The 17515-nt window shown below is 44.8% G+C and overlaps 1 protein-coding gene across 1 annotated transcript in view; it reads left to right on the plus strand.

Moving 5' to 3' along the window:
• LRIG1 (leucine rich repeats and immunoglobulin like domains 1) overlaps positions 1-17515 on the plus strand; it is a 136435-nt gene that overhangs the window by 111666 nt on the left and 7254 nt on the right. The window contains exons 10-16 of the mRNA XM_079958700.1: positions 1457-1528; positions 4055-4126; positions 5829-5992; positions 11509-11826; positions 13074-13355; positions 14097-14516; positions 16120-16245. Of these exons, the coding sequence (XP_079814826.1) occupies positions 1457-1528; positions 4055-4126; positions 5829-5992; positions 11509-11826; positions 13074-13355; positions 14097-14516; positions 16120-16245 (1454 nt within the window). The remainder of the gene's footprint in view (positions 1-1456; positions 1529-4054; positions 4127-5828; positions 5993-11508; positions 11827-13073; positions 13356-14096; positions 14517-16119; positions 16246-17515) is intronic.

Below are 17515 nucleotides of genomic sequence, written 5' to 3' on the forward strand. Positions count from 1 at the left end.
ATTTGATTTCATGACCAGTCCAGGTCTAATGCCTCCATACTTCATTTCTGTGTTTACGAGGAGGGTGGAACCGAGCAGCAAACGCTTCCTCTTGGAACTTAATGTAACTTGAATAGCTTTTACTTTTAAAGTAGACCTGCTAGCTCTCATGCTGCGGAGGATGGTTGAGGATGTGGCAGCAGCATATTGCAGAGTCAGAAGGCTAAAAACTAAACCCACATGATATGCCACAGTGGGACTGTGGCTTGCCAAGTCACATGGATTTGGGGATATAATGACTCAATGTTTTGAACGGCAGAAGCTAGCAATACCAAGCCTTTTGGCCATCATGGCTCTTTGGCCTGGACTCAGGTAGCCAGAAATGAATTAAGGCTGAGCCAGAAATGAGTTTTCTATATATTAAAAAAGTGCAGGCTCCCACCCTGGCTCAGTCACAGGCTCAAGTGCATTCATTTGGAAACAAATTAATGAGGATAAAGCGGGGGAGAAATGATCTACCAAAAAACACATTGTGTGTTGTGTGGTCACAGAAATCCATATTCAGCTGCCACACAAATTGTCCCCTCTTTAATTAACACACCTAATTACTCCATGCAATTCTTCACGGGGAGGAAACATATGGAATGGTTAGGGTCCGTTATTTACCATCAGATGGGACGCACAGAAGGAGCTCTTTTATCAACTGCTTAGAGATTTTACTGACAATTAAAAGGTATAGTACATTTTGTTAAATAAATTTAAAAAACCTAAAATAAAGGGCTTTATTAGGCAGCGGGCATTGCTCTAAGACACCTTATATATTTTAATGCTCTAAAGTGCCTAGTTTGTTTTAGGTGCATAATAAATAGTCTCTAGAGGGATGAGGGGGATGTGTGCAGGACAAAGATACCTTGTCCCTTGGAGCATCACCTAAATCCGCTGTGATGGTTTTAGCTGTTTCTTCAGAAGGCTCTCAGGGCTTCTCCTCATCCCTGCCCACCTGATGTGTGGCAAGGAAGTCACAGGATTATTTGGGTCTCTATTGCGAGCCATTTATTACCAGCTGCGAAAAGATCAGGAGTGAAATGAGGCGAGTCGAGTGTCTCGTTTAAACCGTGTTCTTTCTGATAACTGAAGGTCAACTCATATTCTGACTCCCCTTTCCCCAGCAAGCCGAGCGAACCTGCGTTTCTTAATTCAGCACAGCGTGCCCCGTGTAAAGCTATCATCACTATTAAGTTCTAATAAAGATAAAAGTATTTAATTTCAGGGAAGGGGGGAGAGAGAGTACGCGTACTTCGGCTTCCTTAATCTGCACAGATCGTATTTCCAGTGCCTTACATGGGGATGTTTCATCAGATAGAGCCACGCTAATTGGGGTCTTTTCATTTTCTTTCCTTTTTTCTCCTCTCTCTCTCTCTCCCTCCCTCCACCTCCCCAAACTGCTTATCTGACGCTGGGTGTTTTGAAACTGCAGAACTCTGTTTGGAAACAAGATCAAGTCTGTGGCCAAGGAGGCATTCTCAGGCTTGGAGGCCCTGGAACACCTGTGAGTAACCCACAATGCTTTGCAGTTTTGAAGAGAAGTGGCTGGGTGGGAGAAGGGAAGCCTGCCAGAAGTGGCTGCTGGAGAGGCCTGCGAGCAATTTAATAGCATCTTTGTAAGCTGAGAAGCCAGTCCGTTTGTGAGAGCCAGCTGCTTCCTTCTCATTATAAGTCAGCTCCAACGTTGACTCTTTTTTTCTTCTTCTCCCTGCCAGGAAGAAAGTTATAGAACACATGGCCAATTTGCATGCTATTATTTTATTTTATTTTTTAAAAAAAACACAATGCACAGTTGAGTATATCTTATTTATTAAGACAAGAGGCACAGCAAAAATTCTAACCTACTGGGAAATGTGACCTGTTATTATTCCCTTTGCTCTCACGCTCCGTTTTGCCTTTGCTAATATCCTGGGGTAGTATCCTTCGCTCTGTTCTTCCTCTCCACCTGGGTCTCTGTGTTTAAAATGCAAGAGGGAGTGGGGGAACAAGTTCCACAGAGTCCCTCTCCGTTTATTTTGCTTGTAAAGCCAAGCAAGCTGTAAGACAACCAGCAGCAAGGAAATGGTGCACATGTGTGTTGCTTTTGCTATGACGGATAACCTCTCTCTGTTTGAAATGAACTCTCAATATCGCAAGCAGTATCGGCTGGTAACATTGACTGAGTGGCATGTTCATCTGCATTGCCTCCATGTCTGCATTATGGATCCTTTCACTGCCATATTGTAGGCTTGAAACGTTTCAAAAGTTCAGCCCCCACCCCATATTTTTGTCTTCCCTTCCTCTCCCTTTCCTGGCATTGGGAACATGACAAATTTGCAATAAGTTGTTTGACCTAAAAAAGCCAAACTGTTCCCAGTTAATTGGGCAGCGGATTTTTTTAAACAAACAAACAAACAGAAAAATATACTTATTATTTATTGCAAGTACAGTGGTACCTCCGGTTGCGAATGGGATCCGTTCTGGAGGTCTGGCCAGATCCTGTGGTTCCTCTCTCTGCAGGGAGAGGAAAGTGGAAGACAGTTTCATTTCTGCACGGAATCTTTTGGCTGCAACTCATCATATTAGTAACATTTAAATCATCAGTTCCCTTCGCAGTGTTTATTCAAAGCAGGTATAAACCATACAATGAGAAGAACCCAGCATAACCATAATAGTCAGCCGCTAAAGGTCATGGTGTAATTAAGGTTTCTTTAATCGGGCATCAGCAGAGCTGGTTTTCTTACTGAAAATGGCAAGCACTCTGTTTCTTTGAGCTGATGCTGGATTTTTTTGGTGGGGGGGGATGTGGTGGAAGTAGCTCTTCCTTTTCTTATCCCTACATCTCGTCAGGAGTTAGATTCACTGGGGATCTTCTTCAAATAAGGAGAGTTTTAGATGGCCACATAAGCTTCTTATCTTAAATGAAGCTTTTCAACCGTTGGTCAGATAAAATCTTAAAGACATCTTACAGATGCCAGCTGTTTTAATGAACACTTACGATTCAGGAACAAAACAATTGCACACATTTAAAACGACTATCCACAAGAAGTCATTAACATTGTGATTAGTTCAGTTAAAGACAAACTGGTCTTCGGTTCACACACTCCATGGGAAAATCTATACAGTGGTGCCCCGCAAGACGAACGCCTCGCAAGACGGAAAACCCGCTAGACGAAAGGGTTTTCCATTTTGGAGGCGCTTTGCAAAACGAATTTCCCTATGGGCTTGCTTTGCAAGACGAAAAAATCTTCCGAGTTCCTGCGGGGTTTTTTCCCTTTTTCCCCCCTTTTCCTAAGCCCTAAGCCGCTTATCAGCTGATCCGCTGATAAGTCGCTTATCAGCTGATCTGCTAAAAGCCGCTAAACCGCTAATAGCGCTAATCCGCTAAGCTGTCAATGGGCTTGCTTCGCAAGACGAAAAAACCGCTATACGAAGAGACTCACGGAACGGATTAATTTCGTCTTGCGAGGCACCACTGTACTGTCACACTAATTATAGCAATTAGTATACAGTTGTCCCTCAGAAGTCGAATGGAATCCATTCCGGAAGTCCATTTGACTTCCAAAATGTTCAGGAACCAAGGCGCGGCTTCTGATTGGCTGCAGGAAACATTTGCTTTTTTTTTTTTTAAAGCACAGTTTAGCATTACACCTGAACCCAACAAACTGTGGTTAATCTTTGTGTCATGTATCACGAGGTTCGCTCATTTCAACAAACCATGGTTTAGATGCAATGCTAAACTGCGCTTAATCTTAAACAGAAGCAAAAACCTCGGATCTCATCATGGCCAGGCAGGAGGGGTAGCGGTGGGGGTGGGAGACTCCAAACCTCAGAGCCCCCCATTCCTGTCATGATAAATCATTGTTTACGTATACTAGTTCACTTGCCTGATTTATACACAGCCTCTGATTAGTAGGAGTAGAAATATTATGAAGGAGCGCAGACCTATAAACCATTTGACAGGAAGTAAACTGACATGAAATCTGGTTGAGTGAAAAAAACTGTTAACACTTATATGTATTGGTTTCTTTTAATGCTTTATTTTCTGTAGGAATCTTGGAAATAATGCAATACGTTCTGTTCAGGAGGATGCATTCGCTAAGTTGAAGAACCTGAAGGAACTGTAAGTAATGGGGAGCGGGGCTGTTAAGTTTTATCCTGTAATCTTTGGGCCATTGTTGCGACATGCCCCCCCCCCAGCGGCTGCTCTCCCCCTCCCCAGCTACTCTCCCACTATTGCTGCTTTCCACTTGCCACCCCCACAAGCTATTTTTACACTGGAGCAGATGTCAGAGACTCGTCTCACATTCAGTAACGAGTGAAACAGGATCTTCTCAGCAGTCCTTTCATTGGGCTGCATCTGTGCCCTTATCCATCTCCGTTCAGGAAATCTAGGCTCCTTTTCTCAAGCCTTACAGAGCATTCAGTGACTTACTTAATTTCTGGTGGCAAACCAGTCTCTCCTTTTATAACTACATTTCGGGTATGCTGACATTTCAGTGATAAGCAGGTTTCAAATTTGATCCATGTGCCCACTTATTCTCAGGGATGGGAAAATTACGTTAGAAGATCTAACACTTCAGCTGCATCAGTGGGATCTTGTTTAGTACATTGCCAAACATCCTGTCTCATGATAATCTCCAAACCGGCTCCCCCCTTCCAATGTTAATACACTGCTTTATGCTCTACCATATGTTCAAGCAATATTAGTTGTCCAGGATCTAAATTTATTAGCTCACTTTCCAGGTGAACATGTGTGTGTGCACACTTACACCTGTCCAAGATCTTATGAATTGTACCAACCAAGAACTTTTCCATTAGATGCCATTTCACTTAAAACATAGTTTAGAGAGGCACTCACCATCATATTCAGGATCTGTAAGAAGTAATTGCTTGCTTCCATTTGACGAAATAGCAGTAGCCATGTCCCTAGACCTGAAAAGAGGCAACTTGGCTTACAGAATTTGCAGCCAGAAGATGCGGTGATGGACAGTGTCTTAGATAGCTTCCTCCCTCCCCACAAAGGACTTTTACGGAGCGCTTACTCTCTGTTAAGACAGATGGTATATCTGCCTTATACAGATAGATATTGCCTCTCATAGGAAGCTAGCAAGCAAGTTAAAAGCTATTAGCCTTTTTTTCCTAGTTCACGTATACTAACTTTGCGGCACAGGATGACCTGAAAGAAACAAATAACAATTCCATCTCCGGTTTAAAAAAGGGTTGTTCACCTGCGGTGAATTAATACTCACCCCAGGTGACCAGGCAAGCAGCTATTTATAAAGGTCATGTGCAGGGTCAGATTAATGTCTCATATATTATTCCCCCACTCTCTCTTCACCCTGAATGCTCAGCTCAAGGCCAACGTTTTGTCTACTATACCACCAGCAGACAGTCTCCGCCATTCTGTTGCCTGGGATTCCTTTGGGATCAGTGTACAGTTGGTACCTCTAGTTATGGACTTAATTCATTTCGGAGGTTCGTTCTTAACCTGAAACTGTTCTTAACTAGAGGCGTGCTTTCACTAATGAGGCCTCTTGCTGCCACTACACCACTGGCACACGATTTCCATTCTCGGCTTGGGGCAAAGTTCTCAATTCGAGGTAACTCTCCCAGGTTAGCGGAGTTTGTAACCTGAAGTGTTTGTAACCTGAGGCGTTTGAAACTTGAGGTACCACTGTATATATAAGGCAGGAAGGCTGCCCTACTAGCATCCATTATTTTTTCGTTTGTCAGTATCTGGGTTGCCATTTACATTAAAATTCCCTTTCAAGTTTCACAAGAGACCTTTTTTCCCCTTTTGCATTTTGTTTGCTTCCCTCTAGCCGCATAAACAGCGAGAGCTTCCTGTGCGATTGTCAGCTGAAATGGTTGCCGCAGTGGTTAACCAACAGGGAACTGCAGCCGTTTGTGGAAGCTACCTGCGCCCACCCAGAGTCATTAAAGGGCAGAAGCATTTTCGATGTGGCTGCAGAAAGTTTTGTGTGTGGTAAGTCTTGGCTGTAGCTTGGTAATCTTGAGGTTGCTTTGGAGGGCAAGCCCTGACGCAGGAATGTTTGTATATTTTGTGGCCGGCTTGTTCTTCTGTACGCAGTGGAGTGGAGCATACATAGGATTTAAATTCTTCACTGGGCAGAGCTGGTTTTATATCAGAACTGCACTTAAATTGGCAGCGTGTGGCAGCATGTATCTGGAGCAGTGATTTCCAAAGGGGGGCAGGAGGCATTAATAAGACATGGGGAAGTTTTTGGTAGAAGTGGGAGAGAGCAACTTTAGACATTCCCGGGTGTCTCCTCCATTTCAATCTTGTTTTCATGAGACGGCGATTGCCTGGGCATAGGATTTTCATGTTGTCTCTTCAGCTTTAGGAATTGTTATTTTGCACTAGCTTTCAGCAGCACAAGTAGACCTTCAGTGTGTCTATAGGAGGAATGTTCACTCAAGCTAGTTGACGTTGTGTTAACACTTTTCTCCTGAATAGTCCTTCTCTGAGCCTTTTCATTGCTGCTGCTGCTGCTGCTGCTGCTGCTGCTGCTGCTGCTTCAGGAAAAGATTGCAAACCAGCGTGGCAAATAGAGAACAGCTGAATATACACGTGCTTCATTTTTTGTCTTTTAAAATGGAATAGTTTAAAAGCGTAGAACCACAGCCAAAGTCGCAGTTGTTCATACTTTCCTCCTCTTAAACTGAAAGGGTCGTGGGTTCTCCCCGAAACCTTCCCCCTCTGTTCACTTGTTTATTGATGTAGAATTCAAACTGTCGCGATTTGTCGGGTATTGCTAGCTTTGCATGGAGAATAGCAGCTTCAGGAGGATCTCTCCACTTTCGTTGAAAGCCCCATTCATCATCCCTGTTGGAGTATGTCCATATTGTACTCTGCAATCAGATAGGCGCAAATATACAGACACCTGCTCAGAACACAGGAACATCTCATCTGCTCGGATGATCTCATCCTCCAGCTGTGCGTGTATTAAAAGCTGATTAGGAAATCCATAGGCAGCAGCTCAGATAATGCTACAGTTCTACCCACCCATAGCAACCAATGGCAATGGCCGCACCTTGTTTACTGCATGAAGTTAAGGTCACTCTCTGTTGATGAAAGCAGCAGCACTCGGATTAGGAAACCAAGCCATGAATAAGAACGTAAATGAGAGGTTATGGTTATGCTTCCCAAACTCAAGAGCAAAGGGCCTGTCATAACCTTTCCCAAGCTGGTGTCCTCCATGCGTTTTGGACTAAGAACAGCATGGCTGTGCTAGGTCGGGCTGGCAGTTGTAGTTGAAAACATTTGAAGGAGAATGTGGGTTAATACAGAACTTCACTTCTCAGCAACAGGCAGCTTTATGCTCTCAGCCCTGGCAAATCCAGATGTACGTAGTTCTGGCATAATGCCTGGCTCAGCAGCAACTGCCAGGATTGCTCTAACTGGTGGGAGCTGGGAGAGAGAAGGAGAAGATAAATTCGGAAATAGTGTTTATTTATTTTTTAAAAAATGAATATTTATTAGGATTTTCAATAACAAAATAAAAACAAAAATAGACAAAAAATGACAAAAATACAAAACTTAAAAACAATTAAAAACACATAGAATTTCAATTGCTTATTTTCCTTTAACTTGTTTCTCAGACCTCCTCACACCTCCCCTTCTTGTATTCCAATTTAAATTATTAGCTCAGCAAATCCTTATTACTTATTTCTCAACTTTACTTAATAATTTATTTTAACATGTTATTATTTTACTTTTTCTCTTTCTTCCATTTCCTTAATTTATTTTTGCAAACCTTATCTTCATTTAATTTTGAACATTTTAGAAACCAGTTTTAACTTATCCAAACTTAAACATCAATACTTATACATCAGTACTCATTCTTAAACATTTTTCCTAATGTCGACCAAACTTCCCTTCCACGACTTTCCCAATTTTCATACCAATAACAAAACAATATAAAAACAGAACAAATTATAATTGTATACCCTTTGGATTCCCAGACTCCACCCACCCCTTTCCCGGTTTCAGTCCCCAGCAAGTGTCCATCAGTCTCAATATAGTATTAGCCTGGAGATCTCACATCCGAGGCTCTTAAATCTCTCTCAGTTCCTCTCTGCCGGTTTTTTTGATAGTCCTTAATGTTGAACCCCAAATCTCGGAGAGGCTCCGGCCCAACAGGATCCATGTTTCTTCCAGCCAGACCTACATACTTAAAAATAAAGCCTATGGGGTATTCCAAATCTTGTTTCATACTCCTTTCAAGTCCAAATGTCCCCAAAGCTCCAACTTCCGCCTTAATCAAATTTGTAATCCTTCGGTCTTCAGATCTCCACATAAGGAGATCTGTCAATTTTCCACTCTCCAATTCAGGCCAGACTTTCCACATCAAGTTTTTATTTTGCTTTGTTGTCATCATGTCAGGCCTCAAGTTACAGCTCTCCTTTAACATCTGCAAAATTACAGCTCCTCCTTCCTTTTCTTCAGGGGCAACATATGTTTCCTTCTCCATATTTTCAAAGCTCTCAGGTTTCTCTATTTGTCCAATTGAATAGGCTTCCTGTTTCAAATCCTTATCAGATTCAACAATGTTATTTACTGTTAATTCCAGAGTTGTGACGTTTATAGCCAAAACATCAATTTGGCCTTGGAACTTTCCCAAGAGAACAAATGCTCTGTCCAATTCAGCCTGGATTTTCCCTCCTCCAGCCATTCTTGTAATGTCCCTAAACCCCCTCTAGGAGGATTTTGGTTCCTTAATGTTCCTTTCAGCTCAAATCCAAAAATCAAGTTAGTTTGTATCAGCCCTTCCTTATTTTCAACAAATTGTAACAAATATAACCAGCAGAAGCAACAGAAACAAAGTTCTCTTTTTCCTTCTTGACAGCTAACTTGACAGCTGTCAAACTCTTCAGTACTTCATCAACAGGCTCTCTCGCGGAACTCTCCCGGGTCCAGGGGGGTGACACTTCAGCTCCCAAAATTAGTTCTTTATCCTCCAGTAAGATTTCTTGTAATATCAAATCGTGAAATTAAAATCTTTTACAAAAAAGAAAGAAAGGATTCTCTCGACCTTAGTTAGCAGATCCTTTGCTTTAAATTATTTACAAAGGGGGGGGACTTCCTTTTTAAACCTTCCCCGCTCGTTCCTAATTCCTCAAAATTTTCTTTAAAATTCCAATTTCCGTACTGCTCACGGGTTGTTGCTTTAGAGTCCAATTGTTCAAAGGAAAAAGTCAGCGCTCTCCAATAATGGCTTGCGGCTTCACTCCGCAGAAGAAGCAGTCTACTCTCAGCACCGCGCCACACCCCGTCCCCATTCCGGAGCCTTTAAAAAGGCTCCTTTGCAGATTGGGGGGGGCGCAAATGGTGCCCGCCGAGTCACCACGCTCACAGGCTTCCGCGCCTGTGATTTTTAAGGGTCCCCGCGTCGCCGCAGCGGCAAGACCCAATCCTGCGGAGCCGATTCCCTCCGGAGCTCGGAGGGAATCCGCCATTAGCCTATGGCGCTAACCCGGAAGTCCTAAATTCGGAAATAGTGTTTAGAGAGCCTTATAAGCTGGGACCACATGCCAGAGGGTGAATGGGCAGGCAGAATTTTTCTCTACTCCACCTGAGGCTTCTGTTACAGTCAGTGTTACTATATTGAACTGTACTGACCATTTGCCTGTCTGCATGTGGCATTTACTACATGTCATAGCTGATCGGCCCCTGACTTGCCAAACTGATGTTAATTCAATTAGGAAGTAGAGAAAGATTTTGAGAGTAACGCAATCTACTCCCTCTTCAGTAGAAGGCTTCCCTGCCTCCCTTGACCCCCAAGTCAAACCATTTCAGTGGGTCTTCATCCATTAATGCCTTTAAAAAAAAATATTCAATCCTGGGATGGAGATTCCACAAGTAGTCTCTTCCATTGTTCAGCTGTTCTGAACCGTCAGGGGTGAAGGCAACAAGAAAGAGAGCACGTCCGATGTCAGTTTTCTGCATCCCTCACATGAGTCACTTGTAGCTTTTCTTCCATTGGTGTTGGTGAATCTTAAAATCACCTTCCTTTATCACACCTATTCAGGTATTTGGACGCTGACGTCATTGTGAGCTCTGTAATCTTATTTTCTTTTGTATCGTTCCCACAGGGCTAACTCAGATGCACAAAAATACCGTGTGATCAATTATGTCATGGAGAAGGCTAGATGAAAGCCTTTCCCTCTGACATGCCAGCCTTTTGGGGGATTGTCCACACACACACACACACACACACACACACACACACACACAATGTAATCTGAAGTAATGCAGCTGGAGTGGGAAAACTAGCCTTTCCTATCAATATTGGACTGCAACACCCATCATTCTTGAGTGCTGACTATCTTAGCTAGAGTTGATGTCCAACAACATTTGGAAGGGTGCTGGAGTCCACACTCCTACTGTTTGGGAAGGGGAAAACTGTACCATGTGCTTTCTCCATCTTTCAGAATTGCTCTCAGGCTGCCTTTAATAATGTAATACGTTGGCATTCCAAACCTCTTTCTTTCTTTGCCACTGAATCCCATTCAGATTTAATCTGCCCATTGAGTTTCTCCATTCCATTGGTAATGGCTGTGTTTTTTTGGGTGCGGGGAAAACGTTCAACATTGAAATCAGAGATGCCTTTAGTGTGACTAATAAATTAAGCTGCTTGGAACTCAGCTAAACCAAATAGCCCTCAATGTCAGGCCTCAAGAGCAGAAGCCTCTTTGCCTTGGAAGGGTGACAACCAGCTACATCTGCCGTTCCTTCGACGTCTTTGTGCCAGGATGCTATCCTGCCTGTCAGCACTTGTCACTGGTGACATTAATTGCAACAGTTGCTGTAACTCTTAACAAATTAACATTGTCAGCCTGTGGTAGCAGCACTTGGAGGGCATCTCTCAGGGACCAGCTGACGGAAGATGGAAATAAGGTGGCGCGTGCATGCATATATATATATATATATATATCTGCATACCTTGGAATTTCCACGCCCCCTTCCTAAAATAAATTGGCCAGATGGTTCAGTTGTAAGTCAGTAGAAAGCACTGGTTTCTCCTTTCACCCAAAGGATTGATGGCAATCCTTTTTGCCATATGTCTCCCATTTGGTAATATATCTAGCTCACGCCAGGTTATTCCATGCACCAGCCCTAAATTCGGAAGATTTGCTTTGGTATTCCTTTTGGTATTTTGGGTGCTGCCTATTGCTTCATTTTTGCAAATGGGCAATCACACGTTTCCGTAAACCCGAGAATTGTTCAGTTTATAATTACGGTAAAATGAGGCTACAACACTCAATAGGCAACCACCCAGGCTCGTATTATTTGTAGGTATCGAGCATTTTGCTGCATTTGAATTGCACGACCAGGAATTGGATGAACAGCAGCTTTTCTTAGCACTCTTCCACGTAGGAAAACTTAACGCCTTGGGAAGGTGTTGAGATTTGAATGCCCCGTGGCCACGGCATCTATCTAAACCGAAAATGCTGTGGCATTCTGTTTTCTTTCCTCAGAGGATTTCCCCAAGCCCAAAATTATCGTTGAGCCAGAAACTACAATGGCTGTTCTTGGCAAGAGCATCCGCTTCACCTGCTCGGCAGTCAGCAGCAGTAGTTCCCCCATGACCTTTGCCTGGAAGAAGGACAATGAAATTCTGCACCATGCCGAGATGGAGAACTTTGCCCATGTCCGGACCAGAGATGGTGTGGTGTGGTTCACCACCATTCTGCATCTGCGCCATGTCTCTTTCAACCACAAGGGGTGCTACCAGTGCATCATCACCAATCATTTCGGTTCTACCTATTCTCACAAAGCTCAGCTCACAGTGAATGGTGAGTAAGAATTTCATAAGGTAAAGGGACCCCTGACCATTAGGTCCAGTCGTGGCCGACTCTGGGGTTGTGGCGCTCATCTCGCTTTATTGGCTGAGCGAGCCGGCGTACAGCTTCCGGGTCATGTGGCCAGCATGACTAAGCCACTTCTGGCGAACCAGAGCAGCACACGGAAACGCCATTTACCTTCCCGCTGGAGTGGTACCTATTTATCTACTTGCACTTTGACGTGCTTTCTAACTGCTAGGTTGGCAGAAGTTTCATAGCTAGGGCTAAAATTACATAACCTTCTAAAATTTTGGAGATTTATTTTAAAGCATGGTGACCAAAAGAGGGAGAGCACAGATGCCCAAAGGGCAGGTCAGCCTGTGTTTAAAAAACTAATGCCCCGAAGAAGAGCAATGACTCAAAATGCATCAGGATGCTTCTATAAACCACAGCTTGCACCCTTCCCTGATGCACGATAGTATTACATGTCATATTCCTTTTGGAGGTAGTTTGTTCACCTTTGGTCCCCACCCTGCACTCAGCTCTCACCTGTGACTCCTAGGAGTTGTCAGCATGCAACAGCAGCCACATCTCAGGAGCAGTTTTGACTGGCCAGCTAAACCAAGTGAGGGTAGCTGATGGGTCCCAAACCCTCAGTGAGTTAGGGACTTCCCTGCATGCAAAGACAGCCTCCTGCAGATTGTGCAGATGAGACCGATAGTGGGTGCCGCGGTCAAGGTAGTGGTTTCTGCACATGCTGGAGAGGGGAGAGAGGGGTAGGCGGGGCTTATCCTGGGAAGGTAGCCAATCTAGAAGGAAAACTCTGATCCTAAACCTCCACGGCCTTACAGGATATTTTGGGGGAAAGAAAAGGCAAACCCTATACAAATCCAGAGTGGAGGCCCTAAGATGGTTGGATGGCGCTTTTTACGCCTCCTTCCGGCAACTCCTGCAGCCAAGCTGGTGCCAAACCTATTGCTCTGCTTTCCTTTGAATTACACCAGTGACGTTGAGAGGGTGGTTTGGGCATCTGGGCAGCCTAGGACCACCATACACACTGCTTGCAGCCCAGGGAGGACGCTTTGGCACTGCTAACACGGTGGTTTGACTCCATTCCCGAAGGCACACTCCATTGTCTCTCGAGACGGACCAGATGCCAATGATGACGCTGGATAGATTTTAAATTCTAACATTGGAATAATGATGGCTGCTGTTCTTCAAGAATCGTTGCTACTCTCAATTCTCCTTGTCCCTCACAGTGTTGCCATCGTTCCTCAAAACTCCCCATGACATTGCAGCCCGGACAGGGACAACAGCCCGGTTGGAATGTGCTGCCGAAGGTCACCCGACCCCACAGATTGCTTGGCAGAAAGATGGAGGCACTGACTTCCCTGCAGCTCGCGAGCGCCGGATGCACGTCATGCCTGACGATGATGTCTTCTTCATCACGGACGTAAAGATAGAGGATATGGGGATGTACAGCTGCACTGCTCAAAATTCTGCTGGTTCTGTGTCAGCAAATGCTACCCTGACTGTGCTAGGTAAGGAAATTTGCTTCCTTTGGGAGGGGAAGTCTGAGCCATTCATTGCAGATGCATTAAATTTATACTGATGTCCCTTGAGAAATTTCAAAGTTGTGGTGTTTTAAGACACCATTGTCAATAATGGATGGGCGTAGATAGCTACAGCAGAGAGGACCCAAGTTAACTCTGTTTGGGATGGGCAGAGGGTGATAAGGAAGGGTTATAAGAATTTGTAGGCTGGGGCCTGGGGGTTTTGGACAGTATTTATCAGAAAACAAGTTTGGTTTCCTTGGAATATAGAACCTTGGAGACATGTATCAATACACCAGAAGCCCGAAAGTTACAATACCAGAAGTCTCGGACGTTTCTGCTGCTATATCACTGCCAGTTCCCTGTTGTTAGGCTTGTAACCTGGCTGATTTATAGTATCATGCCTTGCTTTTCCTTTGGGGCTAGGTGGGAAGAGAGTTGTGGCACTATTATTGCAGTCTTTTTGAATCTGTCATGTTTGCATACACTTAGATGCGCACACATACACCTGTAGCTGAATATTTACTGGGGAAAAAGTATACCTCAGCCGTTACTATTTGTTGCAAGGAAAGGCAGAAAGGCAGCCCAGAACTGAGGAGTTCAGGTTTCTTAAAGAACACAGTGTCGTCCGAAGCCTTCGTTTCATAACTGTGCTGTTGAAGTCGAGAGGCTTAGCCCATAGCATGAATTTTCCGTAGACTTGACATCTCTTTCTCTGGATTCTTACAGAGACTCCGAGCTTGGTTCACCCACTGGAAGATCGTGTTGTATCTGTGGGCGAAACTGTGGTCCTGCAGTGCAAAGCGACAGGAAGTCCACCTCCACGCATTACATGGCTGAAGGGTGATCAGACTCTGCTGGTCACTGAAAGGCATCACTTTACCCCAGGCAAGCAGCTGCTTATCGTCCGGAACGTTGTGATGGAAGATGCCGGGAAATACACCTGTGAGATATCGAACACTGTTGGGACCGAACGGGCGCACAGCCAAGTGAGCGTGCTGCCCTTGCTTGGCTGCCGAAAAGACGGCACCACCGTTGGGATCATCATTATCGCTGTGGTCTGCAGCATTGTGTTGACGTCTCTGGTTTGGGTGTGCATCATCTATCAAACCAGGAAGAAAAGCGAAGAATACAGTGTCACAAACACAGGTAGGCCCAGAGTCTTTTCTGGGGTAACCAGAAACATATCAAAAGGGGCTAGTTTTTGAAGCACACCCCCCCCCATCATATAACCAGCATTCATAGATGGCTTACTTTACTGCAGATACAGAGAGTGCTTCCAGGTATCCCAGGTGGAATTGTTCACCATTTGCATGGTTTACAGGCAGGCTCCTGGTTCTCGCTCCTCTTCATACTGCCCAGGAATTTTGCAAATCCAGAACGTAGCCTCTTGTACTGCCAGCATTTTTTTTTTTTTTTACTTTTTTACCTGTCGCTTGGCTAAACGCCCAGCATTTCCCTAAATGTTCTTGGGTGTCTGTCTCTCCTCCAGAACACCCAGTTTGCTTATTTATTTATTTATTTATTTATTTATTAAAACACGCGCAGACTTCCCTTAGTCCTGTTGGGTTTCTGGGTGGCACACCCAACAAAAATTAGCATCCTAAATGCAAAAAAGCAAATGCGAACGATAAAACATAAAAAAGTTCTTATCCTCCAGGTTTTTGGAGTTGGGGCACAACTGCAGCTGCGGTCAAGTTCCTGCCTGAAATCGTACCAAGGAAACAAGCCGCTCAAGCGAAAACTCAAATGCAGTGTTGCAACAACTCAGATACAAGCACTGCCAGAAAGTTGCTGTCAGCTAGCCGGACAGGGCCCTTCTGGGAGCTCTTCCTGGAGGCCATGCCTGTCAACCGAAAGGGAGGTGCTTCTCAGAAGTGAAGGCTGCACCATCCAGGAACCACTTGAGAAACAATGACACACGGCGCATATTTTAGAACTGTGTTGGTACACTCTAGAATAAAATCAGCAGAAATAAGTTGCTGGCTGCATGACCTGTAATAAAACTTTTTGGCTCCAGCTCTTGAAACACGATCCCCGCATAAGATGGCATGCTAAGTTTTGAAGGGAGACACATCTTGTTCTCTGACATACTCGCTGAGTGCTCGTCAGCTGTTTTTGTGGGCCATGATTGAGCCAGCAGGTAAAGCTAACTGCATGCCCTCTTTTGAACCAAAGTAGTGGGAATATCTCAGTGACTTAAGAACACGAGACTCTTACTGAATCAGACCAAAGGCATCGCCAGACCAGCATCCTTTTCCCAGCAATGGCTAGTCATAGCATATACCTATGGGATGACTGAAAACAGAACAGGTTTCATATACATAACTGGTGTTGATATTGCTGACTAAAAAAACAAAATTGGGCTGAGGAGCTTGGAGATATTCCCTGTGATGAAATGTTAGTATCTGTTCAGTCAGAGAACAGCTGGAAGATTTAACAGGAGCAAAAAAGTTTGAGCATAAAAGTGATTTGGAGGAGCACCAGGGTACCAGATATGTTTCCAGAATACTGTTCTCTGCATATACTAAATCTCTAAAGAGGACCAAGGGCAAATTTTCATTCAAAGAGCAAAAGAAGTCCTCCTATGTAGTCTCCCAAACTTTATCAGATGGCTCCTGAATAGCCTGGTTCAAAGATGGAGTGTAACCAAGTGCCCAGAGTCCAAATCTAGTCTTTTCCCTAGTTTCAATGCCAATATTGTGCTCTAACGCTGGCCCTTCACTTTTGTCTCCTTTCCCTGTATTTCCAGATGAAACCATTGTGCCACCTGATGTGCCAAGCTATCTGTCCTCCCAAGGGACACTTTCAGAACGGCAAGAAGCGGTGGCCAGGGTGGAAAATGGCCAACAGCCCAATGGACACATACAGAGCAATGGTATGGGAAGAACTCTGCTGTCTGGCTACACTGTACTCCTTTTGCTTCTCTTATAACGCAATCCTATACATCAAGGATGGGGGCCTTATAAGTATTTGCTGGATTATGGCTCCCATCATCCCTGACCATTGGCCATGCTGACCGAGGCTGATGGGAGCTGGAGTCTAACCATTTTTTGAGGGCAAAAAGTTTGTCACCCCTATGATATATGTCTGTCCACTTAGCCCACTGAGTTTAATTGAATTTAATCTCAGGCAAACGGGTATAGAATTATAGTCTTAAGGGACTATCTGCACATTCACTGAAATTACATGGTCAGGTCCTTCCTGGACTGTCCCATTTCAGACCGAAGGTTGGGGGGTGACTTTTTGGGTGTTCTCTTACGACAAATACTCATGCACGTAGAGAACTAGCTACATATCAAGGGCAGAGCTAGGCTTAAAACCTTTCTCAAAACTGCTGTTTTTCTGCATGAAGAACTGTTGGAGCACATAAGACATGCTTCATTAGACATCAAAGAGCTCCTATAATTTTTATAAACATATAATTCAGCTTACAGATAAAAGATGACCAAACCATGACTTCATGAGCACATGTTCCCGGCTACACTAGCTTTCGCTGTGTGTGCATGGAGATGTTTCAGCACCAAACTGACCTTTGCGGTTTTGTGGACCTCTGGTTTTCCCTTTCCATAGATTCGGACAGCTAATGTACAGTGGTGCCTCGCAAGACGAAATTAATTCGTTCCGCAAGTTTTTTCTTCTTGCGAGTTTTTCGTCTTGCGAAGCACGGTTTCCCATAGGAATGCATTGAAAATCAATTAATGCGTTCCTATGGAGACCGCTTGCCAGGCTGGCGGTGCGGAGAAGGGCTTTTCTCCCCACCGCAAGCCTTCAGGACAGGTACGGGAACAGAGGGGAAGGCGTGCAGAGCTTCTCCTCTGTTCCCGGGGCTTGCGGTGGGAGGAGGGTTTTTCCTCCCCACGCCAACATTCAGAACAGCATTCTGAAAGTTGGCGGTCGGAAGGAAAACCCTCCTCCCACCGCAAGTCTTCAGGACAGCCATACGAAGGCTGGCGGCGGGAGGAGGTCTCTCCGCCCCACCGCCAGCCTTCGGAGCAGCCTTCCAAAGGCTGGTGGTGGGGCGGAGAGACCACCTCCCGCCGCCAGCCTTCGGAGCAGCCATCCCAAGGCTGGCGGCGGGAGGAGGTCTCTCCGCCGCACCGCCAGCCTTCGGAGGAGGTCCGAGGACAGTGGGGAAGACGCGCTGC

This window comes from Podarcis cretensis (assembly GCF_951804945.1).
Source record: "Podarcis cretensis genome assembly, chromosome: 2".
Classification (NCBI taxonomy): domain Eukaryota; kingdom Metazoa; phylum Chordata; class Lepidosauria; order Squamata; family Lacertidae; genus Podarcis; species Podarcis cretensis.